This window comes from Podarcis pityusensis (genome assembly GCF_964106645.2).
Source record: "Podarcis pityusensis genome assembly, chromosome: 8".
NCBI lineage: Eukaryota > Metazoa > Chordata > Lepidosauria > Squamata > Lacertidae > Podarcis > Podarcis pityusensis.
In genome coordinates this window covers 48613106-48625839 of record NC_138033.1, presented here as the reverse complement: position 1 = coordinate 48625839, position 12734 = coordinate 48613106, and the positions used below count along the sequence as shown (strand labels likewise).

The 12734-nt window shown below is 44.9% G+C and overlaps 1 protein-coding gene across 4 annotated transcripts in view; it reads right to left on the bottom strand.

Moving 5' to 3' along the window:
* FANCA (FA complementation group A) overlaps positions 1-12734 on the bottom strand; it is a 260177-nt gene that overhangs the window by 246230 nt on the left and 1213 nt on the right. For all 4 annotated transcript variants that reach the window (XM_081017752.1, XM_081017753.1, XM_081017750.1 and 1 more), the window contains exons 2-13: positions 11439-11548; positions 10295-10373; positions 9761-9894; positions 8930-9025; positions 7950-8023; positions 7569-7681; positions 6634-6716; positions 5856-5889; positions 4734-4800; positions 2749-2861; positions 1111-1187; positions 85-226 (exon numbers count right to left, since the gene is read on the bottom strand). In XM_081017752.1, coding sequence (XP_080873878.1) covers positions 85-226; positions 1111-1187; positions 2749-2861; positions 4734-4800; positions 5856-5889; positions 6634-6716; positions 7569-7681; positions 7950-8023; positions 8930-9025; positions 9761-9894; positions 10295-10373; positions 11439-11548 — 1122 coding nt within the window. The remainder of the gene's footprint in view (positions 1-84; positions 227-1110; positions 1188-2748; positions 2862-4733; positions 4801-5855; positions 5890-6633; positions 6717-7568; positions 7682-7949; positions 8024-8929; positions 9026-9760; positions 9895-10294; positions 10374-11438; positions 11549-12734) is intronic.

The following is a 12734-nucleotide window of genomic DNA, read 5'->3' as shown; positions in this document are numbered from 1 at the left end:
ATCACACCAGCCATTTTCCTCTCATGTCTGTTGGTTCTGCGCTTGAAAGACCAGCAGCAGCCCAGACATCTTCTCCAAACATACCTTTAATCAAGTGTTGTGCTTGAGGATGACAGACTAACAATGTAGACACACAGGAAAGGACATGGTGCCAATTCACTTCGCTTGTCTCTAAGACCAGCTGCAAATGATGCGTCAGCTCCTCTGCTTTGAACACCACAAACAGCTAGAAGGGAAGGAGGAGGAAATCCTTTTGGAATCAAAGGACGCTGGGGCAGAGCACCCAAGAACACATTCATGGTTCACTCCTGACCATCACACTGCTGATCAGTGTTAGACAGTATTAAACAAAGTGGAAGAATGGTCTGGCTCATCCTAAGGCAGTTTCCTATATTCCAGACCTGAAACCCAACCTAGAGGAGCTGGGGAAGCAGGAACTCCCACTTCCACCAAGACCTCTCTATACTGCCAGTGCCCCTGAAGAGCCACTGGATTCAGACTTCCCTGCCCAGGACTGTAATTCTCCACACCAACCGCCTGGTTTCCTGGTCAGTGTCACTCTGCATCTCTCCCAAAATATGGTGAGTCAGGCAGGACCTTCAAAGCTAGCTGCCCGTGAGGCTATTCAGCAGGAGGGAAGTGTCTATATATAAGCAGAACTGAGAAAAGAACTCCTATGCAAGCTTTCTGCCCTGGAGAGATGAATCCTCTCTAAGGCCAAATGGCTTCCCTTCCTTGCAAGCAAGCAAGCAAACACCCTGGATACTTCTCCTTGCTTGCACATCCCCTTTTGATATCCCCATTCTGTTTTGCAAGCCTCTTGGCACAAACAACATTTCCCCAATGCATTGTTTGGTTTCCTGGCCTCAGCTTACAAAGCTATTGGCTTTTATTTTTTTGTTCCATGAAAGAGAGCAGGCTCCTATTTTGCTATAATTGAAGCTTGCTACTTCTGAAAAGCCCAGACGCAGCACATATCATGTTACAGGGACTGTACCAAAGGGTACAGTTCCAGTAAGCTGCACGAGCTTCAGGAAATAATAATAATAAACAAGGGTTGTGCTAAAATGTGAGGTGTTCCTGGTCAGATCCCACAAGGAAGAGACATACTTTGCGGTACAGCATGGTGAGCACTGAGCTGGTTCTTGCAAAGCTCCAGTCTCTCTGTAGATGAATGGCTTCAAAAGCTGTGTTCAGAGAAGACAAAGGGGAGGGGGGAAATCTAACTTTACAAACCAGTAAGAGCAATTCTGCCAAAGGATAACAAAATATCAAAGGCTTCCCTTGCTTATGCCTCACAAAATAAGTCAATTGTTTCTAGCAACTCCTAAAACCATTAAGCCCAGGGCCTCTTTCACTCGTTCTCTTGCACACGCTGCTCACTGCATTGCTAAGGCACTGAGTGAAAAGCTGTGAGTTCACAGTGATGGAGGTGTTTGCATTTCGATAGGGCAATGCAGGGTTGCCTTTCAGGAAATACATGACATAGGATGAGTGAAAAGCAAGTTATCTGCATGATGCTCCGAGGACAGACTTGTGGCTTAGTAAGCGTGCAGGTGACTCCTGAAATTCTGCTATCTTCCAGAAGAGCTAAATGGTGACAACCTCCCTGGCTGATTAATAGCCAGCTATTCTACTGGAGGCTGTAACATACTGTAACATTTACAGTATGTGAAAAGTAATTGTTAGCATGAGACCAATGTGTATTTTGCTTTTGTCAGCCAGTTGGTTATAAGCTTATTTAGCTGAAAAGTGGTTTTAAAAAAACTGAAGAAGTCTGAAATACAATTTTTAAAGACTAAGGAGCAGGAGGGAGAACATTCAAGCCTAAGCTGTTCTTTTTCCAACTTCCACTGGAATCCCGACTTCTCCCATGTGCCCCTGGCTTCATGTTTTCTGGCCTGGACCTCTCCACGTCCAAGGGCTACACTGCCTTTAGGACAATTTGTCAGGGGATGAAAGCTGGCAGTGGGTGGGGTCGGAGCCCAAAGTGGAGGGAGCCAGCTTCCTTTTCGCTCTCTCCTCCTTCCCCTGCCCAATGAGCTTGGGCAGAGGGGTTTTGAAACCAGGCTGAGGACCACATGAACTTACGCAAGGAGCTGCATGGCCACCCCTGCCTTAAGCCTATCTCTGAAGACCTCATCAAACAGGGGTGGCATTTTAGAGACAGTAGCAGGGCCTGGGTCAAAGGGTGGGGGCTCTTCAGGAGTTGCTGGTTGCATGGCATGGCAGGAAGGAAAAGCAGACCCTCCTGAAATCACCACCCAGCTCCACATCAGGTATATGAAGAGTTATGCCCAGTATGATTAACTCCTCTCTCATCCCTGGAGTCCTAGCTTTTTTTAAAAAAAAAAACTAAACTAAAATCATTCTAAAACCAGTAATACATCACCAAACACATCAACAATAAATATTATCAATACATCATTTAATAATTACTCCCAACATACGTGATATGTAACCAGTCATATATTGTACACTGGTCAACATTAACTTCCAGTATTCCCTAATTTTGCGGTATTTCTAACAAATGAGAGTTAAGTCCACACAGACAAAATTACCGTGCCAACACTACTGCCATTAACTCATGGAGAAATCTGGCGTAATCTTAAGGGAAGAGTGCGTGTCTAAACATCCATTTATAAAAGCTTTGTTTTAAATTCACACTCAGTGCTAACTGGGGCACTGACTTCCAAACCCATCTTCTCTATAGGTCTGTTTCCCAGTTCCCTTGATAGGAAGCCCCACCTGTTAGCTGAGCGTTGTAAGTAAGAACCTGGGTCAAGGTGTGACTAAAGAACTGATGCAGAGACTCCGGAGGGACTGTGCCTTGGGATGCCGTCATGCCAAATACGCAGAGCCTGGAAATGGAAAGGGAACCTCTAAGTCTCAGTGCTCAAGAACAATGACTCATCAGAGGTGAATTGCTGATAATGGCTCCAATTTTTTCAGTATAAAGACATTCACTAGGAGGGCTGTCAAAATGAATGTAAATATTTATCCATTTTAATATAGGCAGAAAAAATACACTAGATTTCCCCCCCCCCCCTTGAGAGAGTTCAGTCCAAACTCCTTAGAGCTCTCCTACATACAAATCCCCAGATGCGTTACAAACTCATGGGTTAGACCAGAAACAGGGATGATGAGAGTGGAGGCTTATATCTGCCTAACATCAATCTACAAATGGCTGACATCCTCCCCCGAGGAATAGCCCCACTGATCCTCTGCGACCAGTTCCAGTCAGGCTGGCAGACAGAAGTCCTGAACACCCTTCAGAAACTGGGTTTTGCCCCTCAAGCCCTTCTAAGTCTGGGGTTGGGCCAAGCAAAAGCTACGGTTATGCAAAGAATCATAGACACCGAGAGACAAGGTGCCCCGACTACAAAATTGGAGAAATCGAGAGATATATAGCCGCACCGGCAGCATATCTCTTCTTTCTCGTATCCAAAAATGCAAGAAGGGTTTTTACACTCGCCAGAAGCTCGGCTCTGCCCTCGCCGGTCCTGGAAAGATCCTTTTAAAAAGTCCTATATGCTCAGAGACTTTGCGCCTGTTCACTGGGGGATATAGGAAGCCCAGAGCACTTATTCTTTAGATGTCCCTTTTATGAAGAGGCACATAGTGAGACCATTGATCCCCTGCTGGTGAGCCTCGCTGACCTCCCAGAAAAGCAAAAATTCGACCTTTTCCTGTTAGGCAAAGATCGTAAGATGACCTGGATAGTCGTCAGATTCTGTGTACAGATCTGTAGGTGCAGACCATCCCCCGACTCAAACTAGTTTGTTAAGAAAATCTGCAAACTCAGTTCTGTGGGTGTATTCTGGGTCATCTCTCTGAGGTAGCTTATCTTAAAGTTTTAAGTGTCTATACGCTTATCACATTTATAAATTTTAAATTTATTGTTGTACATTGTTTTAAATATGTGTTTTCCTTCTGGGATTGTACCCCCAAGTGTGTTTTATAAGCTGGTCTCCGACTGTAATAAATTATCTATCTATCTACACTAGATTCCCTCACCACATACACACAAACCCTGTTGCACAAAAGCAAGGAATGGGGGTTGGGGAAGGAACTCGGAAGGAATGCAGATGACCAGGAAAAGGTTTAAACATACCAACTTCCAGGAACTGAACTAATTGGGTGCTATAAATAGGCATATAAGGAGAGAAAGCAGGCGGCGTCTGCAGTTTGCAGCCTGGAGAGTAATGCTGGCATAGGAAGCTCAAGGTAAACGTCACCAGTCACAACTGCTTCAATGATTTGTGAACTTTAAAAACAATGCCTAGGATTTCCTTTGCAAGTTGCACATTGGCCAGGACTGACAGATAAAGAATATAAGCACTGGGACACTGCACCAAAACAGTGGACCATCTATGGAATCTACAGAGAACGGCTGCTGGACACTGAGGTTCTATTCTTAGGGAGGTTATCACACAACACAAATGACTCATGTATCTTTAGGGTGAGAAGGGAACCGAAACTGCAGGCCACATTCCATGAAACCTAGGGTGGGGGACCTCTGGCCTTCCAGATATTGTTGGAGTACAAAACCCACCATCCCCGACCACTCGCCATGCTGGCTGGAGCTGCTGGACCACCAGTTCCCTAGCCCTGTATTAAACGAGGTGCTTGCTTAGTTAAGAAGTGCTCCCCCTGACCATTTCACCGCTCTCATAGTCATGCATAACCCGTTGTTCTTTGCAAAACCTGTAGAGTGGGGCATGGCCCCTTACCAGCACTTCACTGCCTTCAGTGTGGAGGCCTCTTCCTGCTTTTTTTCAGCCGCAGCATCGAGCACCCCTAAAGAGAAACAAAAACAAAGTAGCCTCAGTGGGAAACACAGCTGGAAAGGACCACAATATGGAAGAAGCCGTTTGGGAGGCACACATTTAAGGAGATGACCTCATTAGGAGAGTGGTGGAAAGGAACAATTCTTCTCACGTTGAAGCTATTATGAACAATTTCTTAAGAAGCAAAGACTTGGAAACAATTAACCCTGACCTTGAACCACTCTAAGAGGTTTGACATGCACAGATTTAGCTCTGAAAGGCTGCCCTAATGTTTATACTCCAGAAGTAACTGGGGCAGGAAGATTTGTTATGCCGAACGCCTCTAAAATGAACATGGGCTGCACATGAGCAGAGGGGGAAAGGCAATCAGAACAAACAAAAGCACCAGGTGACCTGGCCTGGAACCCAAAGATTTGCAGGTTTTCCTGCCTTCCTGTTGCCGTGCACAGAAACATCTGAAGCACATGGCAACAAATAACAGATGCAGTGTAGTCGCTAACTTAAAACTCACTTAGTGGTATACCTGCTCAGGTAGCCAAATGTTTCATATCAGCAGAACATTGTTGCACAAGAAAATGCATAAGCAGATTGATGGTAACTTCATTGCACAACAGATTGTGCAACAAGTTTCCGCCAGCACAAATGCTGCATTGGATTACCCTGTTGCAGGACATTGGAATTCACCCCCATCCACAAATGCATGAAACCCTGGTCCCAGGGGTGTTACTACAATTCAGAGAGATGTGCAACATGACGATTTGTGGTTCATTCTCAAACTCCAGCAGATAATAAATGCTCATTTAGAAAAGAATTAGTGCCAACTACGAGGCAGCAGTCAAAACATGAGATCATTCTAGCTACTCCTCTTTCACATTACAGCTCGTTTTTATTAGCAATCCCCGGCTCTCTACAAATGCAGTGGTATCTGGAAAGGCTAATTACATACACAGCACATTCCCGCATGTCAACAACACCCCCAGCCGTCAGAATAGGGAGAAGTATCTCTACTGAGGTGTAATTATAATTTAGATCCCAATGCAATTTACTTCTACGGGCACCACTTACATGTCAACATTCTCTCAAGTACAGCACAGCAGACCTGTTTTTTTAAAAAAAAAACACACACAAAAATATAATAATTATTAGCTTTTCATCAGATATGTTCACATAACAGACTCTAAGATGCTCTGCCTCTTTCAAATGTAATGAGAAATAAATTTGTCAATCAATTACGTGCACAGGCTTCAATACAGTGCTGCCCCCTTCCTTGATGGAAGGCATCAGTCAGTAGACCAGGGGATGAGGTCATTTTCCCCATAGGCCCTCCTCCTTTCCCTAACGCTACTTGAGAGGTCTGGGGAACCCTCTTGGGAAGACATGGCGGCAGAGGAATTGCCAAAACTTACTTCCTCTCCTCTATGGAGGAAAGAAACAAGGATGAGGAAACAAGTGCAGGCTTTTGAATAGAAGACAGTGACTCTGGGAGAGCATCGTCTTGCATCCTGAGGCTTGCATGAGCTTTCAGAAAAATTCCCAAGGTCCACAGATTCACTGTTGAGGGCTAGGACTGCTGACTTGCCTTGTCTATGAGCTGCAAGCTAGCAACACAGGAAGCTGCCTCATATGTACCAATCAGAGCAGTGATCCACCCAGCTCAGTACCGTTTACATTGATTGGCAACCTATCTCCAGAAATTCAGACAGGGGTGTGTCCCAGTCTTACCTGAAGATGAAGGGAGAACTAAGCTCTTGCTGCTGAGACTCTAGTTTCATTCATCTCACTGGTGCGCCAAAAACCATTTTATTAAGAACCACAACACTTAGTGGTTATGCACTGTCCTTACTTTGGAGATTTTCTGCAACTGCAGCTTCTTTCCCATCTCAAATGTTTTCTGAAATCCATTATGAAGGAGCACAGTCACAAAGTCTACAAATTAAGAGCAAAGCCACTGTCAGCATACTCCCAGCATACCAAAAGGGAAAGGAAGATAATCTAAAAGGGCAGCTCCTTGCCCATCTTCCCTGAGGGCTGCTGAAGACCTGCATGCCCTGAAGGAAGGCAAAAGCAAGGGAGCTCAGGCCAGGGAGCACATATACCATCAGTTCCCAGTTGGCAGGAGAGGACTCTCTTCATTTCACAAAATGCATTTGTTTTAGTGCTTAAATTGTAAACCACATTAAGTGCCTCAGCAGAAAGGTGATGTATAAATCCAATGAATAAATAAATAGAGGGAAGTTAGGAGGGAACAAAGGAAGGCTTTGTCTGGAAATCCCTTCTGTACAGAACAGGGTTCACCTTTGGTTTATTAGTTTAATCACTAAAGAAATAAAAATTAAATTGTTAATGAGGAGAATCATCAGACCCTGAATCGTCTTAGTCAGGATATTCTGGGTCAAAGACCAGCTGAGCTAGGGAAGGTTCTGTTTAATTCCCAGGCAATTAAAGGACTATGCAGGGAAGGAATGAAAATCAAGAATAGAGAGGGGTAACTTTTCTCCCTCCAGATGTTGCTGGAGTAAAACTCCCAACTACTGGCCATGTTCCTGGGGTTGATGAGAGCTGGAATTCAACATCTTGAGGGCCACAAACCATCGCAACCCTGGCCTAGAACACCCAACAGAAGGCAGAGATGGACTGGCCTCTTCCAGCCCTCAGAAGGATTCCTAGGCTTACCAATGTGCAATGGCCACTGCCTTCAGTCCCCACAGAAGCCAACATCTAACAACCCCCCGCCCCACCAACTGCCCCATACCAACTGTGTTCCAAGTCAGAGCTTGCCTGTAAGCATGGACCCCAGTGTCTCTGTGTCCAAGGAAGGATCTTGTGTTTGATGGCAAAGACGACAGAGACAACTGCACAACCACTCCTCCAACGCCGGAGCATCTGGATTACTGAGAAGAGACAACACCAACTGCAGTTCCCAATATTATCTTTTTCTAGGGACTGTTTCCCTGACCCACAAGTCCCCCCACACACCCTAAAGCTGCAAATCTTTTGGGTCACTGCAAATCTTGCTTAGCGCTCTATGTGCAGCCTTGTCAAATGCACCTTTAACTTATGAGTGTAAAATACAAGCTGCCACAGACGAGGAGGCCAAAGAGCTGACCATATTTCATGTCAAGCCCAAAATCCTAGCGAGTCTTGGCAGCCTCTACTTACTTCTCCAGCAGCTCTTCCAGGCTGACAATGTTCTCTCTGTGTAACCGCCATGCAACTTCCAGAATGAGTGGGCTCTGGGGGAAATAACGCTACCATGACGTTCAGGAGCCGCAAAGAGGTATGGCCAAACACCCACAACCAAATAACTCAGCCACTTGGCTAAGGCTCAACAGCTGATTAGTGTGGCCCACATTGTTGCTGAAGGCCCACATCCAACCACAACCCATTTGCTGCCTCAGCTGTGGCAAGCTATGAAGACATTGTCCTGACATTTTGTGAGAGATCCGTATATAAATACTTTGCATGAATAAATAAAAATAAATAAAGCTCAGAGGCAATAGGGTAGCTGGCAAGGGCCAAGTATTATTTAAGTACTGCAATGCTAAGAGTTTATTAAGAGGCCTGTGCTCTTAAGTTTGCTACTTAAATTGTTTGCTGGCATCAGAAGAGGAATCCTGCATTTCTCCCCAACAACGTAAAGGCGCTTGTCAGCATTAAGGCATCAAAGAGGAGTGAAGCTATATGAGGAATGTTTTTCCAGCACATGTGTCTATAGATGGAGTGGGGAATCTGTGGCCCTCCCAGATGTGGTGGGGTTACAGCTCCCATCATTCCTGACCACTGGTTGGGGCTGATGGAAGCTGGAGTACAGTGGTACCTCGGGTTACATGCGCTTCAGGTTACATACGCTTCAGGTTACAGACTCCGCTAACCCGGAAATATTACCTCGGGTTAAGAACTTTGCTTCAGGATGAGAACAGAAATCGTGCTCCAGCGGCGCGGCGGCAGTGGGAGGCCCCATTAGCTAAAGTGGTGCTTCAGGTTAAGAACAGTTTCAGGTTAAGAACGGACCTCCGGAACAAATTAAGTTCTTAACCAGAGGTACTACTGTACCACTAACGTCCAGAAGGTTACAGGTTCCCCATACCTGGTATGTAGCATTTCCCTCTTAACACCCCATATTTCTAAAGCATTCTTACTTGCAACTTCCAGGTTTCTTGAGCGAACCGCAAACGGCAGAAAGCATTGTGCGTTAACAAATCCTTCAGAGACTGAAGCAAGCATGACAACTTTTTCTGTAATTGAAGAAAAGAGTGCTGTTTACTTAAAAAATGATAATAAGTAGCCAGCAGCTTTCAAGGGTGCAGACTCTTTATCTCGCTCCTTCCCCTCTCCTTGCAGCTGCTTGTACCAGACAGGTAAAGTGAAGGGATTTGGGGCGATGAAGTAAATGGACTATAAGAGGGCAGCATACAAGGAAAGCAGTGCAGGGGGGCTCATGGGGGTTTCAATGCATTTGAAATGTCTTAGATATGAGCTGAGCTATTTCTCAGTTTCAGGGAGGGGGGTGAAATCCCATGTGAACTGCAGGGAGAGCTCACCTACTGTAATTCCCAGAGGCCCATCAGACATCAGTAAGTCACAGAAACCTCAGAAGGAAGTTGCCAAGCTGCCCCCAACAGCCTTCCCCAACATGATACCCTCCAGATGTTTTAAACTACAGTTCACATCACCCCCAGGCAGCATAGATATAAGATGCTGAGGCTGATGGGAGTTGTAGCCCAAGACATCTGGACATGACCACAGCAAATGAAGCATGAGCTAAAAATATTTCACTTTCATCACAGAGGAACTGCCATAATTCCTGTTTGCAGACTCTCTAATTGAGGTGGCATTCCGTGTGAGGAAATAGGTTGCCAACCTCAGCCTTTAGTTCCTCTAATAAACATTTACAGTTTATACTTAGAGACAACAGCAGCACTTCTCTCCCACTCTTGCCATGCCCAGAAATGGAATTCCTTCCTGCTTACTCTCTGCTCTGCATTCAGCATCACAGCTTGACCAGACTCAGCAGAGATCTTCTCAATGTTTCCAGCAGCTATTCTGGCTGACAGGATTTCCACTGGCACACCCAGCATGAAGGCCTGATCCCGCAAGGCTGAGACTAGAATGTAATATCAGAGATGGAAGTGTGAAAAGAGAGGGGAAACAGGGTTAGCAAGGACAGACTGTGCAACATGACCCTATCCATTCTTGCACCTGCACCTTAACAATAACACCCAAAACAGAAAGTGGGAGAGGATATATTTCAAGGGAGAAAACACAACTTGTTCTTAAAAGTTCCCAGGATAAATTTCTAGCATTTCTAGCTATAAAAAAAAAGGCTCAGGCTACAAGGTTAGGAAAGGTCATTGTCCCAAAACTTGGCAAGTTGTTGCTCCCAGTTGCTGTTGATAGTACCAGACTAGACAGAATGTTGATCTGAATATTTTAAACTTTCTGAATAGATTAACTTGATTTTCAGCAGCTCCCTCTGGCAAAACAGATAAATCTCTTGCACCCACCCACAAATTGTTCTGGAACGGAAGCTTCATTGGCTGGACTAAAGGAAAGTAGCTGCTTGTTCCACTCTGAACTTTCCACCTGTAAAAATAACACAGAGAGAGACATGTTCATCTTGTTTATTACTTATGCTATCAAATATAACCTAGCCTGTTCCAGATGCAACCTCAAACTGCTTGGGCATACTTGCACAGCAAACATTTGGGAGTCCAGAAGGAAATGCTAAAATTCTCTGAAATGGAAGAAGGAAACCTTTACTCATCTGTTGCCCTCCAGGTACCTTGGACTACAACTCCCATCAGCCCTAGCCAATGCTGGCCCGGGCTGATGGGAGTTGTAGTCCAAAACATTAGAAGGGCAAACAGGTTGGTGAAGAGAAAGGGAGAACATTCCATAGATAGGGGAATTACTCGGTCGACAAATCTGCACATTTCTTTATTCAAATAATTTATCCCGTTTCATAGGATAAGATGATGTCCAAAGGAAGCAGAACGCAGGAACACCCAGTGGCCTCAGCAGGTTTCAGATATCTATCCACACATTTTCTTTTTTAAAGGACAATCATTTTATGATTAAAGGAAACTTAACAGGTAGTAGTATGGAAAATGTTCATAAGAAATTAAGGCTGCAATCTTAAACATACTTTCCTCTAGGGAATTTATATTTTTACTACGGAGTTTAGAGAAGGTAGCTTATGGAGCTGTTTTTTGTTTTTGTATCTGGCTTTTATGCAACCATTTATATTTTAAGATGATTGTGGGTTTTATTGAAGTATGGTTTCATTGCTGTTTTTATTTCTTGTACAATGCCTAAAGAGTTTATTTTCTGAGGCATCTCATAAAATACAAACAATAAATAGGCAGTAAGCTCTACTCAGCTCAGTGGGACTTACTTCTGAGTAAGCATGCTTAGGCCTGCCACTGTAAGACAATTTTGCTCCCCATGGACTTATTATTCTCTCTCCAATAAGAATCAACTCCAGATATTTATTTTTAGTCATCTGTAGTTACCCCCCCCCCAGTGCATCCTGATGACTCCTGTCCAGAAGCACAATTTAAACCAGGAACATAAACACAACACTGAAGTTCAATGGGAGCAAAGAAAGCACCAGGAAGCTGTTGGAAGTCAACACTGCTACTTTCTTACCTCAAGCAACAGGTCACCCAAATTGTGATGGCAACTCAAAATATGAAGAGCTGCCTCCTTCAGCTTCTGTTCATTTTTACGTTCACATTTCTGTTTCTTGGATCTTCCAGCTTTTTTGGGGGGGGGGTAGGGAGGGTGGATTGAGAGAAACAAAGAAATCTTAGTCCAAGAAGGCATGCGACTAAATTTTGCTAAGGTGGTATGGTATGGTAATTGGTTCAAGCTGAGTTGAACTCTGGGCATCCTGATGGAGAATGCGGAAATATTTCCATTTCCAGTAGCCACTTTTAAATACGAGGGATGGGATCCTAAGATAACCTAAGGAAGTTCATAGAAGGAAAGTTTGCCATTCTCTCTTTCCCTCTGTAGTCCCCGGTGCCTCCAGAGGTCCAGGGGTCCTCCTGAACAACATGGGTGTTGTAGAAGCTGCTGGAGTAAGAAAGAAACAAAGAACTTTTCTTCTATAAGTTTTTTAAAGTTAGCGTTTCTGAGGATCCAAGTCCCACTTTGGGCAAGCCTCCCTCTCCTGGCACTCCCCTTCTCTCTATTCAACATTATTAGGACCTTAAAGTAAAGGTAAAGGGACCCCTGACCATTAGATCCAGTCGTGACCGACCCTGGGGTTGCGGCGCTCATCTTGCTTTATTGGCCAAGGGAGCCGGCGTACAGCTTCCGGGTCATGTGGCCAGCATGACTAAGCCGCTTCTGGTGAACCAGAGCAGTGCACAGAAACACAGTTTACCTTCCCGCCAGAGTGGTACCTATTTATCTACTTGCACTTTGACGTGCTTTCGAACTGCTAGGTTGGCAGCAGCAGGGACCGAACAACGGGAGCTCACCCCGTCGCAGGGATTCGAACTGCCGACCTTCTGATCGGCAAGTCCTAGGCTCTGTGGTTTAACCCACAGTGCCACCAACTAAGTTTGTTCTGGGTATAAGCTTTCATGTGCATGCATTCCTCAGATACCTTTTTGTGCATGCACAAGAAGGCTTATACCCAGAACAAACTTAGTTGGTGTCTAGGGTGCTACTGGACAATTAATTTTTTTCCTATTTATTTTGACTGCTTCAGACCAACACAGCTACCTACCTGAATCCAACATTATTAGGGAGAGCCTTACTAACCCTGGGGAGGGCATTCCATAGGTGAGTAGCAATCACTGCGGAGGCATGTCCACAAAGAGCTCAGGATGCAGCATCAAGATCAGGGATGATGGGAGCTGTAGTCCAACTAACATCTGGAGAACCACACACTCCCTATTTTTGGAATAGACAGTACTGGGCTACATGAACAAA